General features: G+C 47.3%; 1 protein-coding gene across 11 annotated transcripts in view; it reads right to left on the bottom strand.

Moving 5' to 3' along the window:
* The window catches only part of svilb (supervillin b), a 42,092-nt gene that overhangs the window by 1,437 nt on the left and 25,966 nt on the right, over positions 1 to 14,689 (bottom strand). For 7 of the 11 annotated variants that reach the window (XM_027025053.3, XM_035528751.2, XM_027025047.3 and 4 more), the window contains 26 exons: positions 14,601 to 14,687; positions 13,083 to 13,776; positions 11,237 to 11,849; positions 10,393 to 10,525; positions 10,049 to 10,093; positions 9,033 to 9,113; positions 8,597 to 8,744; positions 8,332 to 8,427; positions 8,007 to 8,087; positions 7,743 to 7,923; positions 6,372 to 6,544; positions 5,575 to 5,730; positions 5,250 to 5,386; positions 4,969 to 5,116; positions 4,684 to 4,829; positions 4,066 to 4,241; positions 3,804 to 3,951; positions 3,122 to 3,419; positions 2,827 to 2,981; positions 2,556 to 2,661; positions 2,130 to 2,337; positions 1,858 to 1,991; positions 1,605 to 1,760; positions 1,257 to 1,400; positions 1,030 to 1,151; positions 599 to 754 (listed from right to left, as the gene is read on the bottom strand). In XM_027025053.3, the coding sequence (XP_026880854.3) occupies positions 599 to 754; positions 1,030 to 1,151; positions 1,257 to 1,400; positions 1,605 to 1,760; positions 1,858 to 1,991; positions 2,130 to 2,337; positions 2,556 to 2,661; positions 2,827 to 2,981; positions 3,122 to 3,419; positions 3,804 to 3,951; positions 4,066 to 4,241; positions 4,684 to 4,829; positions 4,969 to 5,116; positions 5,250 to 5,386; positions 5,575 to 5,730; positions 6,372 to 6,544; positions 7,743 to 7,923; positions 8,007 to 8,087; positions 8,332 to 8,427; positions 8,597 to 8,744; positions 9,033 to 9,113; positions 10,049 to 10,093; positions 10,393 to 10,525; positions 11,237 to 11,849; positions 13,083 to 13,776; positions 14,601 to 14,687 (4,722 nt within the window). Of the gene's footprint in view, positions 1 to 452; positions 479 to 598; positions 755 to 1,029; positions 1,152 to 1,256; positions 1,401 to 1,604; positions 1,761 to 1,857; positions 1,992 to 2,129; positions 2,338 to 2,555; positions 2,662 to 2,826; positions 2,982 to 3,121; positions 3,420 to 3,803; positions 3,952 to 4,065; positions 4,242 to 4,683; positions 4,830 to 4,968; positions 5,117 to 5,249; positions 5,387 to 5,574; positions 5,731 to 6,371; positions 6,545 to 7,742; positions 7,924 to 8,006; positions 8,088 to 8,331; positions 8,428 to 8,596; positions 8,745 to 9,032; positions 9,114 to 10,048; positions 10,094 to 10,392; positions 10,526 to 11,236; positions 11,850 to 13,082; positions 13,777 to 14,600; positions 14,688 to 14,689 lie in introns of all 11 variants that reach the window. The other 4 variants (XM_081723674.1, XM_027025051.3, XM_081723673.1 and 1 more) reach the window with 2 other exon arrangements.

Genomic DNA, 14,689 nt, shown 5'->3' on the forward strand with positions numbered 1-14,689 from the left:
AAAATGTTACATTTTATAGAAACATGGCCCAAATACATTTGTATCATTTTACTAATGAACAATTTCCTGACGATGACTAAATCATTGCAGTCACATATAGACTATTTGCTGTAATGAATTTCATTGACCAGCAGATGTCAGTCGTGTCGTTTCAAATCAGTGTGTAACAGTCAGCTCAGTTTCACCATTTAAGAATACCTCGTTTTTGTTCATGACACAAAAAAAAAAGGTTGAGGGAATAGTCATGCCTGACTGTATAAACATCAAAACATTTAGAGAGCTGAGGGGAGGCAGTGTCAGTGGTGGTCTACCAGCTAAAGCAGTAAAAGGAGAAAAAAAAAAACAAGTGAGGAAGAGTAGAGTGCGAGAAGAGTGAACAGGTTTAATCAGTGTAGAAAGGGCAGAAGATACCACAGTGACTGACATTCCCTTATTTTAAAACATACACTCACCTACACAGAAACCCTTACAAATCAGCCTGGAGTATGAAAAACAAAACAACAGATTCTGTAAATTTATGGATCTTACATAAAGAAATATAGCCTCATGAAAGGTAGCTGGACTAAGGGACACGATTGCAGTTTGGGTGTAGCCTCACCTCAAAGTCCTCGTCTGATAGGTAGACTTCAAGGCGCAGGGGGTCAACACCTTGGGGGAGGGGCCGGCCCTGCAGTGCTTCCAGCGGATAGGTGCTTTGGCAGAGACGAGCCAGAACCTCCTCCACCAGGATGATCTGGTTACACACCTCTGCCTCCTACACACACACACACACACAAATCCCTTCAGTTTAATCACTAGAAGACATCTACAAACATACACCTTCCCTTTCCATACTATAGTCTAGATTTCCATGCATGCATGTTATATATATATATATATATATGTATATGTATATATATATATATATATATATATATATATATATATATATATATATATGTGTGTGTGTGTGTGTGTGTGTGTGTGTGTGTGTGTGTGTGTGTGTGTGTGTGTGTGTGTGTACGCACGCACACACATGCACAGTGTCACCTGTTCCGTGATATCAGCGATGTCCTCTCTGTGTTCCCAGCTGGGGAACATGTTGGTAAAAGTGAGAGGCTCCAGACCAGCGTGGATCAGGTACGACTTCTGGGGTTTCTTCTCACTCTTTTCTGAAGGAGAAAGTGAAGACCCGTTCGCATTGCCAGGCTTCCAATATTTCGCCGCAATGGAGCGAGCCCAGTTCCGCCCATTCCGATTCCGCAGCCCCAGCTCACCTCTGCAGTACCGGAGAACAGTTTCCATGGCACACTTCCTGTCAGCATCCCAGCGGATACGGGCCGAGCCCGGGCTGTCCATGTCCTTTGGCCACCAGCCCTGCCATAGGTACACCTCATGATAGTTATCCACCAGGAAGAGTGCTAGAGTGAGAGAGCGAGCAAAAAAGAAGAGAGGAGAGAGAAAGAGGCACATTTCAGTCTCCACAGCTTAACTGTTCTGTTCTTTCTGTCCTTCCCAAATTCATACAAGTAGCACTTTCAAGTTGGAGAGTGAGAGAACATGCATGCAGATGAACCTCACTAAACACGTCCACGAGGCATAGTATGGTGTGTTATCATGGCTACCTGGCTGTTGTGCTGAGTACAGGTCTTCCTGTAGGAAGGGCAGTGAGCAGACCAAATCTGGCGTTCGGGATGGGAAGAAATACTCCTGGGCCACGAACTCACCCGAAGAGCTGGTCAGCTGGAACAGGCGCGGCATGAAGTTAAACTTGCCTGGATCTGAAAGAGCAAGGCCAAAAGCACACAGAGCATGAGAGACCAAGTTGCAGGTGAAAAACAGAAATGAGCTGTAGCCCTGGTACGTGAAATTACGTACCTTGAAGCATACAGTCATAAGCCTTGCGATCCTTCCGGCCTAACGCTTCCCAGAATTCCACTGGCTCCGCCCCTTCTTCACACTCGTGAACGGTCACGTTGCAGCTGCTGTGAAGTCCAGCCTCTAGTGGTCGTCTTAAAGAAGCAAAATGGTATCAGGCTGTGATCTTGTTCCTACATTCCAAGATCAAATAAATCCAGGAGCGCTGCCAACTGGCAGCTAGCGTAAAAAACATGCGCACTTAGGATCAACACGGCATCCCCTGAACTCACTGCTCTTTGATCTTGTTGGCGGCGGTGCAGGCCACCTCTCGGGTGCATGCTTGGGTCTTGCAGCCGTGCCACAGGTAGATGAGTGCTTTGTTAACGCTGAGCAGAATCATGGAAGTGCGAGAGCGCAGGCTGCTGCAGTGACACGCCACCTCCAGCAGGTGGCCCTCTTCCGGCATCTCCCCACGCACACAATAGAGGCGCCATTCATCTAGGGGATGGGGGATGGGAGCGGGTGATGGAGAGAGATGGTGCAGTGTTACTCAACACACATACAGATACACACCCCAACAACCTTCACATTTAAACCAGAAGACCAGGTTTTTAAGAACTCCGAGATAGAAACAAGGAATGAAAAACTGCATACTGAGGGTGCAGAAAGTGAAAAACAGAAGGTCACAGATGTAAGTGAGTGAGGTGTGTCCTTACTCTGGATGTTCTCCTCCTCTTCCTCCCTCTTCCCAGAATGCACCATCATTCCTCCACCAAAGCACTGCAAGAAGCACGGCGGCTCCTTCCCCTGCTGCACCGGCACCTGCCAATCAGCACACAGCTTCAAGTTCACCTTCGACCTGCTTTGTCACACAAGACACTGTGGGCAGACCCTCACAAGATCTTTGGGGTTTTAAACAAATTTTGCAGTTATGTTGGCCAGTGTCAAACAGACGGGCTATTTTGAGGATATCCACACCCACCCTACCTGTGCCCCCCTCTCCTCATCCAGCTCAACGGTCATCAGCGCTGAGGTTCCCTTCTCATTCACTGTGGAGTACCTGCCCTGCCAAAAGAAGTAGCAGCACTTCTCCCGGCCAGGGCCTGCACTGCGCACCTGCTCAGGCTTCTGCCTGCTCCCCACTATCCTCGCATGTACACACACACACACACACACACACACACACACACACACACACCTGAATCAAAATATCCAACAAATAAATAGGAGCTGAACATCTAAATTGTCTTTAGTGCAGGCGCACACACATGACGATACTCACCAGCCACGCTCACCATGTACTTCCACTTCACCACATAGGCATCGCCCTCGTGGAACTGGCCGATGCTCTGCTTGGGCAGCCGGCTGTAGTCGAACTCCAGGATATGCCAGACATCCACGCTCACCGTGCTGATCTCCATGGAGCGAAGAGGATCTTCAGGGCCACCGCCCACCGGCCCGTGGCCCCGCCCCACATCCTGCCCGTCCAGAACCATGCTGACAGGCGACTGGAGGACGGGGAGCATCAGAGCCACGTCATACGCATGGCACTCCAACCGAGAGTCCCCACCCAGAGAGAGCTGGTGTTGGGGAGGAGAAGAGGTGAAGAGAGATGGATGTGAATGTGGGGAGGACAGGGAATGGCAGGAATCCAACATCAATGCACAGGCGGTAAAACACAAAACAATGCACAGTCTGAAAAAAGAACTACCAAGTACTATCGAAATGTAGAGCCTTTTTCTGGAGAATTAAAGAATGAAGGTTCAGTCACAGGAGCACCCAGATTGTCTCCATCTTTGCCCAAGTCCAACTTCCAAATAAAGTAGGATTCTTGGTTTCTGGTGCAGGTGTACAGGGAGGTGGGAAAGAGCAAAAATGTGGACATTGGCAGACCCTGAGGAATAAATATTGCGTTATAGGCCCCCATACACCCACACCCACACCCCCTTGCTAGAGGCACTTACCTTCTGTTCGAAGGACTGTTCGTTGCCATTCTTTGTTGGCGTGCTGGTGAGCTCTCTCCAGTCCAGGAACTTCTCTCTGAACAAAGAAGTCTCATTGTGCTCCGTCAGCCGGCCAAATATCGCCCAGTCTGGACGACCCTGACCCTTCCTACACACATGCACGGAACACACACGCAGACATACCAATAAACACATCCCCTACTTCAAAACAGGAAATATAATGTGCCTCACCAATTCTAGCAAGAAAGATCTGCTTCCAGACCTGGGTATGAGGGGGTTGCACCCTCCGGGATCGAGGGGGTTGATATCGCAGTTGGCGTAGTCAAAGGTGCCGTTCCAGAGGTGCTTGGCTAGCTGGAAGGCAACCTTCCTCTGAGCAAGGGTGACCTCCTTCCCATGCCACACATACACCTCGCTGCCAAAGTCAAAGACCAGCACCTATGCAGAGAGAAGCCGCACACCAGTCTACTTCAAAAACACTCAACCAAGTCAGATTTTAACTGGTAACTATTCATATTTATGAATAGTACTACTTATACAGTACTGTGCAATAGTCTTAGGCCTCCATTAGATTTGTTGTTTCAGCATTTCTCAGGCTCTTTATTAAAATGTAAGGGGAGGTCACACTACATACTTGCCACCGTAGTTAAGGGAAGATATTTTCCTAAATTTCCTAAAAAGATATGTTTTCCTACATTTTTTATAATGCATACAACTTTTCTGTATTTTCATGTTGTATTCTAATAAAGAGACTGAGATATCAGTAATGTTCAGTATACATACACAGTACTGTATATACAAGATATAAATTGTATAAAAGTGTAATTGTATTTAAATTGGTACTATATATACGTGCTGGGAACAGCAAGTAGCTTCATACCTCTTTAGAGCCCAGTAGGGAACAACGCGGAACTTTGCCCCAGAAGTCATCATCAGGAAGCAGCTTATCATCCACTAGACGGAAGATGCAGTTCGTCTCCACGATCGCACTCTCATACAGCTCATCATCTTCAGGGGGCCCAGCCGCTGTGAGAGATACGCACGCACGCACGCACACGCACACACACACACACACACACACACACACACACACACACAAAATATCCGCATAATGTGCAATAAATGAGGAAATTCATTATGGTCACATGTTAGTGTGTGAACATACACTGATAACTGCCTGGCCCTGCCAGAATTTTCCAGAACTCTGCCACCATGGGGCTTTGAGAGTTCACCCCCTCTTCTATGGTGTCCACCTGTGTTGCTCGGCAACCAAGGTCATGGTTCAAATGGATGAAAGTGGCCAGCTCAGAGGCCTAATAAAGACACAAATGAAAAGGAGAAGAAAGGTTCCATGAATAGGGAAGGCAGATCTCAGATCAGTTCTAAAGGCTTGATTAATATTAGGCAGTACATCTAATAATGAGCACTAGCCAGGCTGAGACATACCTTTGCCCTCTCTATGACATTTGCAAACTCTCCAACCCAAACAAAGCAGTGTTCAGGCGTAACAAGCAGAAAACAGTCGCCACTGTTTAGAGATGAGACTCTGGGCTCCACTAGTCTAGTCTGTACGTGACGACGCCCTAGGAAACCAAAAAAAAAAAAAGCACATGGTTCAACTTACACAGGTGCAAACACTCAGACAAACAAGACAGACACTCAGATGATCGGCAGATTTAGGGTATGACAGTAACAGATCATGTAATAGTGCAGAACAATCACAAGATTGAAGGTCATATCAACAGAGGATACATTTTGTGTGAAAACTGACCTTTGACCTGCATGAGCATGACCTTTTTGTACGGAGCGGCGCTGTTATTGGTCACCTGCTCAGAGTTGCTGACGCTGCGCAAGCTGACACTGCTGTAGTCCTCTTTACTGGCCAAGCCAGCCACGGCTGCATCCACCAGACTGGAGCTGTTACTTACTACCAAAATGTACAACACTCACATCAAACACACATGCATATATGCACAGAAACGCACGTACACACTTGATAAGGCTGGAGTTCTTACTACAAACCACCCCACGCACACACGCACACCACAACACAAACAAGCAGCAAGCCGGCATTTCAAAGGCGAATGATGCGCACACGCGCACACACACACACACACACACACTCTTCCCCCTTCAGCCTCCTCTCCCATCCTAGCCTCCCCTTTTCTAAATAGTCCCTCTGCTCCTTGACGTCTCTGCCATTCTTCCCTGCATGTTGACTTCCTTTACACACCCTCATTCTTCCTTCTGCCAGCAGATGCCTCTTCACTCCCCTCTCCTCCTGATCACTGCCCCACCCCTCCTGTTTGCTGGAAGCCTAAAGTTCCCTCCTGGAGCAAACTCCAACGCAGAGACTCGGTTTTTCTTGCTGCGTAACGATCTTCCATTTCTCATCTTCTCTCCCCCCTCTCTCCTTCTCATCCCTTCTTCCTACTCTGCATTCCTCTCCCTCCCCTTCTCATAATTTCGTCCTCGATTACATCACTCCACCACCTCTCCATCGCTCTTCTCCTACTCCTTCGTGTGTCACTCTTTCCTCCTCTGTCCCTCCATCGCTCGCTCACTCACTCCTCTCCTGCTTGATCCTCCTGCTCTCCAGGAGGCCCACGTTCAGCCGCTGCTCCGTGTACTCCTGCTTGATGTCCTGCCGCGCCGCCAAGATCTTCAGTGGGTTGCGTGAGGCCTGCACGTTACGCGACGGACGCACCGCGCGCTTGTGCTGCACCATCGCCGATGCCAGCCTGCGGTGCAACATGCCAACATCACATTAGGGAGAGGAGTGGGGGGGTGTGTGGGTGTATACGCACTCATTGTGTGTTCTTAGAAACCATGGTTGTTTCCCTACTAGGGGAAATTGTGCACTAAACTGCCTCTGCGATTTTATGGTGTTGTTACATATTCTAAACAGTAAAAATGACTAAAAAGCTCACCATCAAAGACTCAATTTGTAGTGTACAGACACTACAACCTACAGTGTACATCATAATGCAATGTGAAGGTGCCTTAGCAAAGAGCAGTCATCTGTGAGGACCACTGAATAGGACACACGAAGCAGCTGATTTGCAGCTTTTAGAGGTAATTGGTCTCATTTGTCATTAAATGCATGTTAGCTTTCTAGCAAGGTGATGCGTGTTTGTTCACCAACCGTAAAGGTTTGCCTCAACTGAGGATAATGACAAAAGTCTCCAGTCTGTCAAATCCATTACATCCATGAATCTTTATCGGGGTTTTTTCTGCCCAAAAAAATGCACCTTAGAACAGTGTCCAAAACTGCCATCTGCTTCACACGCCAAGTCCCTACACAAGTAACTGCTTCGGTTTTTGCACACAGCAAGTGTACAAAATGAGAGAAACATTGCCAAATGTTTCCCTCCACCAATGAGCGTGCTTTTGTACACCATACAATTATGGCGCATCTTGATGTGTGATCAGGTGTGTACACTTCCAAGAGCACTTGTTCTGTATTAGTACATCTCAAAAGTAGAAGAAACCCATACAAGAGGGAGAGTGCAATATCTCTGCTCTGGATTAAAAGACTTCGCTGCGCGATTGCTGCAATATTAACCAAGAGTGCTCACTTCGCTCTCTGGACTCTAACTGGGTTTTGCTGCCAGACAGCGGGAACCATCAGCTTCCATGACAACCACAGTCAAAAACACAGTCTCAGCCAGTTAATCAGATAATTATTATAATAATATTATATACTAAACCCCAAAATGAAGGGAAAAACATTGCATAATAAAGTAGAATGATGTATTACAGGAAAAACATTACATATACCTTTGACTGTCTACACACATTGTGAAAATACTGTGTGCCTGTCTGCAAGTGTGCTAAATAGTGCAATCCATCATTCTAAATGAACTCCAAAAGACATTTGTACAGTATATGTACCCCTGGCTTTCTTTGAGAACTGTAGTCATTTTGCTGTGTGCTTACTGTGGTGTCTGTTTGCCAAAGATGGCATCCAAGTCTTCGTCCATCGGCACTCTGCTCATCATGCTATGGGGAATGTCCACCATATGGCGATAGAACTTTGAGAAGATCTCGTCATCCAAACGCATCACTTCTTTCACCGCCTTCTCTGTGACCGTCAGAGTGGTCTCCTGCAAGCCTGTCACTGAGAACGAGTCAGACAAACCAAGGATCACTTAACACCAGACGAAGAGGCCCAGAGAAGCCCGACACATCCGAGATACTCACCTTTACTGTTCAAACGGCCCAGAAATGTCTCCAGTTTATCCAACTTCTTGTCAGACTCCATATCCGCTCTGGCCTCTATCTCTAAAGCAGGAGGGCACATTTTCTCATGCATTCTAACTGAAAATCTGTAGCTTTGTAGAATCAATACATGAAACATACCAAAAAAAATAAAATAATAAAATGCTCAGTAGTGCAGTAGTGGCTTTTGAGGGATGTGTGTGTGTGTGTGTGTGTGTGTAAAGACTAAGTGAATAAGAGTTAGACAGTGAAAGACGAAGGTGAGAAGCCAGTGGAAGAACTAAAGAGTGAGTGAATATGGATTTACCCTCTTGCGGTTTAGAGATAGCCGGTATGCTGCTCTTGAGCTTAGCAGAGACTGGAGACAGAATTGGACTGATCACTGCAGAGGATGCAGCAAGACCTGAGACAGAATCAAGGTCAAGTAATACATATTAAAATCTCACAGGTGGATTTATCAATTAAAAGAAGCAAAAAAGGGTGGCTGAATACAAGGCTCGTATCTAAACTTTCATAGAGCTTGTGGCCTTTGGCTTCGGCTTCAAAAGGTAAACACATGTGCATGTCCCAACCTTTCTTCACCATCCGAGCAGCAACGGTGTACTGGGCAGAGTCATTTGCCACACCCCTTCCCGTGCTTTGCCACGCCTCCTCTCGAGTGGAGATCATTTGCTTCCGCTCCTCAATGGACATCTGCCCCTCCCCCTCTTCTGACACTCTCTGAACAGAAAATACAAACTGGCATTAGAAACACCGAATCATGGATATAGTTGGCCTGAAAAGCGTGCGTCACCGTGACAGCATATGTGGCAAGAGGTGAATGCCAAATCTTAGTTTCATTGTTGTCTGGAAGCAAGAAACGAGAGCATCTATCCATTTAGGAAAAACAAGCCCTTCACCAACACAAATGCAACATGCTTACTTAACCAACATTTACACATTTCAGTATTTATCCCACAGGGGGAAATGAGACGCGAAATGCCCCCTTACACAGACACTGCACCTTACCTGGCCTGCGGGTTCTAGAGACTGGACTGTGGGGCTAGATGACGCAGGAGTGGGAGAAAAGGTGGAAGCAAAAACAGGCTCCTAAATACAGAACACGGAGTGAAGAGGGGAGAAAAGACAGGTGAAAGCAAAAAGCACTAAGGAACCAGAGAGAGAGAGAGCGAGAGAGAGAGAGAGCGAGAGAGAGAGAGAGAGAGAGCGAGAGAGAGAGAGAGAGAGCGAGAGAGAGAGAGAGAGAGAGAGCGAGAGAGAGAGAGAGACATATAAAAAACAGAATGGACAAAAAGGGGATGAGTGAGAAATGCACACAAAAACGAGAGATGATGAGAAACGGAAAAAGCACCAGAAAAGTCGGCCAAAGCCCAACACATTTAGCCCTCTGAAATCTATAACGGCAACAAAAGGTTTTCCTGATCTTGCTTTTAGCCAAGCGGAGCTTTAGAAGCCCTATCCACACATTAGTCACACACAGACAGTCAGAGTCGCAAACATCACAAACGCATTCAGAAAAGGAGAAGAAAGCAGGCATCTACACCAGCCAGAGGGATGAAGGGTAGCGCCGCTGCTGTTAGGTAAATGACCATAGCCATCACTATACACATGCTTGTTGGTTTCCTCCAAAGCCGCTTGGGTAATTGCGGTGCGACAGTCATTGAACAGCTAAAACCACACCGTACAGCCATGAGTTTGCACATTTGCAATTAACCAAAGTGAGGTTCACAAGTTGAAACAGTTTCAACAGAGGAGCCGGTTTGAACCCAGTTAATGGCTTCAGTTCAGGGACGGACGGAGCGAATGAGCAAAAAACAAAAAATATCAAAGTGGCGGCATTTCAGAGGACAGCAAACAGCCAAGTCACAGCTAAGCTTCAAACAGCATCTCTGTACTACAAGGAAAGGGCCAGTCAACCTACAGTGTGGAAGAGGAAGCAGAAAGCACTGCAAGCACATTTGTAAAAGACCACTATAGCCACAGCCAGTACCGTAGTCAGTGTAGTTCACATTGATCTGTCTTACCCAAACCCTCTCAGATGACGTGAACTCCTCAATTGCCCTTTCTTCCTACAACACACAAGGAATGTATGTGTGCATAAGAATCTGCTGGATCACCATGGTTGTTATGGTTATGCTTAATGCAGTGTTGCACATCACTCAAGCAACTATATAGTCCTAAATAAACATTGCCACAAATGCAAAACTGCTTTCACAGGACATAAGATGTGTAGCTAAAAGGTCAGTCTGCCACAATAGAACGGCAACTCTTGTGTTTTGCGCCACAGATCCATGGCTGGTCACGGCTCCGCAGATCCCTCACAGTTGATTGGCGTCTGCTTTATTAGGACCTTTAGCCAGTCACGTACCTTCTTGAAGCCCTGCTCCTCCCATATCTGGCTGCTCTTCTCACTGAGCGACACCACTTCCTGCACCACTTCCTGCTTCTTGTTGATCCTATTCCTCCAGTCCTCTTCGCCGCTCTTTTTCAACAAGGCTAATCTGAGATTGAGGGAGACGTGATGTTACACAGACTTTATAAAAAAAATTAAAAAAAAAAAAAAAAAAAAAGGCCCATACCCAAAATAATATTGGTGGACCTTTTTCCCCCCTTTGAATGATCTGTAACAGCATATCACTGCCGTACAGTAAAGGACCTCGGGCTGGATTTTATCGCATCGTTATGTTCTCCTAACAAGGCCATAGTTCTTCAGACAGACAGACAGACATTCTCCTTTCCGTTCTTCCACACTCGTCATAAACAACGGCAGACGCTGCACACTAAAATAGCAAGCCCTCAACGACTCGACGGAGGAGGGAGGAGGGTGGAGGAGTGCTGACCCATATCCATTCATCAAGTGGGGACACAAGGAGAGCACCAGCACAAACACACCCACAGCCCATCCGGGGACCAGGTACTGTGCAGCAACAGGAACAATCCTCTATTTTTAGAGTCTCTTTGCAGCAGTCTGCCGGCTGCTTTCCCCAGCACATATTAACTGTATCGTTAGGCTTTATAGACTGTCGATGGGCCAGCCTTAATCTAGGTCATGGGAACTGGCTCATTATTTTTCCCATTCAGTGATGGCACATTAGAGGCAAAAATAAAAAGCTCAAAATGAGGGCCAAGTTCCACCCCAAAGCTCAGTGCACTGAACACCCATCTGCACCTGGCTCTATTCTACATGATAAAACACACACGCTCACACTCACCTTTCTCTGATGGACATTGAGGTCATGGTGTCCGGTTCTTTGTGGGCCACAAGCTGATTATCAGTGGAAACAGGGAAGTCAGAGGGGTGGAGGCGACCCGGACTGACGCTCTCTTCCAAGGGCGAGGCACCTCCCGGCTGGACCTGGGATGGGTGTAGAACGTACAGCTGGGGTTTCGGCGGCGTCTGCGGGGGGGTCTTGGTCTGGGAAGGTATGTAGGAATATGACTGACAGGGGGCAAAGGCCTGTGGCTTATGCTGCCCCTTCGCTTGTGTCTGGTGTTTGGCTTCTAGGGAGTCTTGTGCTGCGGTTGGTGGAGGAGACCGGAGGTCCGTGTATGGATGGAACAGAGATACAGGCTGGTGGTCAGGGTGGAGCTGCGGCTGGGGTCTGGGAGGAGTGCAGGGTGAGGTCTGACTGTAAGGTTGGGGGTGCGGTAGTATGTGAGTCTGGGGGGAGCTTTGGAAGGCTGGGGCCGCGTGGGATTGAGGTGGTGTGTATGGTGGTGTGCGCTGCAGGTATGGGAGCGTGTGAGAGGCAGCATGTGAAGAGCTTCTGGAGGAAACTGCTGCAGTGCTCACAGTACGCACTGGAAGAACAGTCTCAGGAGCATCTATGTAAAAAAATAAACAACAATAAAAATACACGATATTCAGATCCGCACAGTCAAAAAAAAACCTAAAATGCTGCTCAATTCAGCTGTGTGACCACTGCTCTGGAATTGAGCTTTTTCAGAAATACGCAACACTGCTCATCCAGTGAAGACTCTGAACATCTCTCAAAGACCATATATATATGCCTGCAGTATAACATTCAATCATTAAACATTTTCATAAAGACATAAGGGTCTTACTACACATCAAAAACATGCTGATCACAATTACTAATGGCAAATGAAGCATCCCTCAAAAACCATCACACCTCATTTGCCCCAGTTGTGCAGTGACGCATGGAAATTTGGGGCACTTGGACCCTAATGCTCAATGAACATTCTGTGCCTGGGAATAAACGTATGTATAGTAGCGTGCGCAATGCAATGTGTCATGCAAGCACGTAAGCAGCAACCTACATTTTAAGAACACCCCCCCCCAGCAGAATTAACATGAAAAGCATCAGCTTCATTCTCTACTAAGAGTCAACATGTACACTGCACATTTCTGGGTACACACACAATCAGCCCTGACAAGAACTGTCTTCCTGTATTCATGGACAATTTCAGTAGTATAAATGAAACCAGTACAAAAGGTTTCCATTACACTATTCTGTTGGTTGTGTGTGTGTGTGATTATATATATTAAAAAAAAAACACACGGTATTACTACGTTTCCCGCTAACATTCACCTCATTAATTTTTCCTCTCTCAAAATGAGTCAGCTGTGAAGGCAATTCCACTCATTCTCTCACACACACACACACACACACACACACACACACACACACACACACACACACAGCAGCGAGATCATCCTTCGCAGCTGACAGTAAAGCACTGAAGAGAGAGTAACACCCCTGCCAAAAGCCTCTGGCCTCTTTCACACCCGCATCATTAGTCCTGTTCAAGATCCTCCAGCGCAGACAAAGAAAAGCGCCGGCCCGGAAGGTCAGTAAATTATGCTAATCCCACCCAGCCTGGCAGGCAAAACCCAACAGGCCAATCAGAAAGCAGCCAAGCGATGGACCAGGCAGCCAAGTGTGACAGGGCATGGGGCACATGAACGCCTGCCGGTCACACACACAAGAAGGACCCCGCTGAGGAAACGCCGCTCCCCACCCAGCTCCCCAGCCAAGCCACGAGCCAGTTCATTTCCTTCCTTTCATCTTTTCTGTCCCCCTGCTCATTCCTCACCCGAGACGACGGCTTGGGGGCTGCCGGCAACTTCCACCTGAAGAGCGTCTGGAGAAAGGGGACCTCCTCGGGGGATGAGCGTCTTCTCAGTGTCTCTCTCACAGTTCTGCTCCTGCACCCCGTCGCGGTCTCTCTCCGGCTCGTTCTCCCTCTCCTGCAGACGGCTCTGCTCCACGCCCCCCTTGTCGCAAGCGTGTGAGAGGGTGTGTGGGAGTGTGTGCGTTGTGGTATGCGCGCGACTGTGCTGAGGGAAAGCGCGAGTGGACTCGGGATCTCCTCTCTCCGCAAAGCCCCTTTCTCTCCACCCACTCTCCTCCTCCTGCTTCTGCTGATTGGTCGATACCGCTGTAGCCACACCCTTGCCATATGCCGCTCGGCTGAGGGCATCTGATGCGGGCGGAGAGTATATTCTAGGGCTGTGGGTTTCTCCACTCTCTGTAAAGCTGAAATATCGAACCCCTCTCTCATAGGCTGGAAGCTTATTGTCAGCCAGCTGATTGGCTGAGGGCTGACTGGGCAGAGTAGCTAGAGGTGGCGTGAAAGAGAGAGTCGTGGACATCCCCAAGCGGACATCTCCGGCCATTGCCATAGAAGGGCTCGTCACCGTGGCAACAGAGACCTGGGCAGTGACCGTAGCAATAGACCGGACCAATGACACAGGGAGAGGCTCCAACTTTAGACTGCTACTCTGCAGCTAGAGAAGGGGGAGAAAAGGAAAAAAAAAAAAAAGAAAAAGACTGAGTCAGAAGGAAAAGCACCGAGAAAAAGAGACACAGAAGGCAACCATGGACATAATCATAAAGATTATTACCATCACCTCAATACCTATTCACATCTAAATTTCATATGAAAAGATACACAAAGTGCATCATACAGATCATATCAAACAGGCATGATGCATACAGCGCTTAGATGGCGGATACAGGTGCAGCATACAGAAACAGTCTCTACAGCAAACCCCACGTCCCACTTTCCATCCCTACTTACTCCTGCAACGTGCACACTACATGGCTTGCGAGCATTACTCAAAAAAAGAGGCCACCATGAACAAAATTACCGTCATTACCGTCCACAAAATTTTTCTTAATGTACAGAAAATACACCTATGAACAACCTTTATTGAAATATGCTAGCCATTCATTGATCACTTATTTTACATAATAATCAGAGGGAGATGGAAAAGGATAAGTGAGACTTGGATATCATGGGTTAAGAGAATTGCACAAGCACATGGGAGAATGTTTAACAGTTACCAAGACTTATTCAGTGACTATCCAGGTCTCAAACCAGCAGAGCTTTTTCCCACCAAGACAAACACTACAGCCCTTCATGTGAAATGAAACAAGACATTTTTTACCAGGCCATGAGCTGATGGAAACGTCACTGTGCAACCAATAAGCAGTGCGTACACAACCTAAGGATGCAAAACTGGTTGGTCCAGGCATTGACCAATCAGAAGCCATTATCGAGCAAGACTCACAAATGAACCAAATCAAAAAGAGGTCAGTATTGTCTTACTTGCTCGACCAGAGATGGCACTACAGAACCATTAGTCACAGGAGCAGGGTTTACACAATCTGACGGATCTACATCCTGCGTTAACTCCT

Source organism: Electrophorus electricus, chromosome 11, assembly GCF_041902795.1.
Source record: "Electrophorus electricus isolate QZ-2024a chromosome 11, ASM4190279v1, whole genome shotgun sequence".
NCBI classification, from domain to species: Eukaryota; Metazoa; Chordata; class Actinopteri; order Gymnotiformes; family Gymnotidae; genus Electrophorus; species Electrophorus electricus.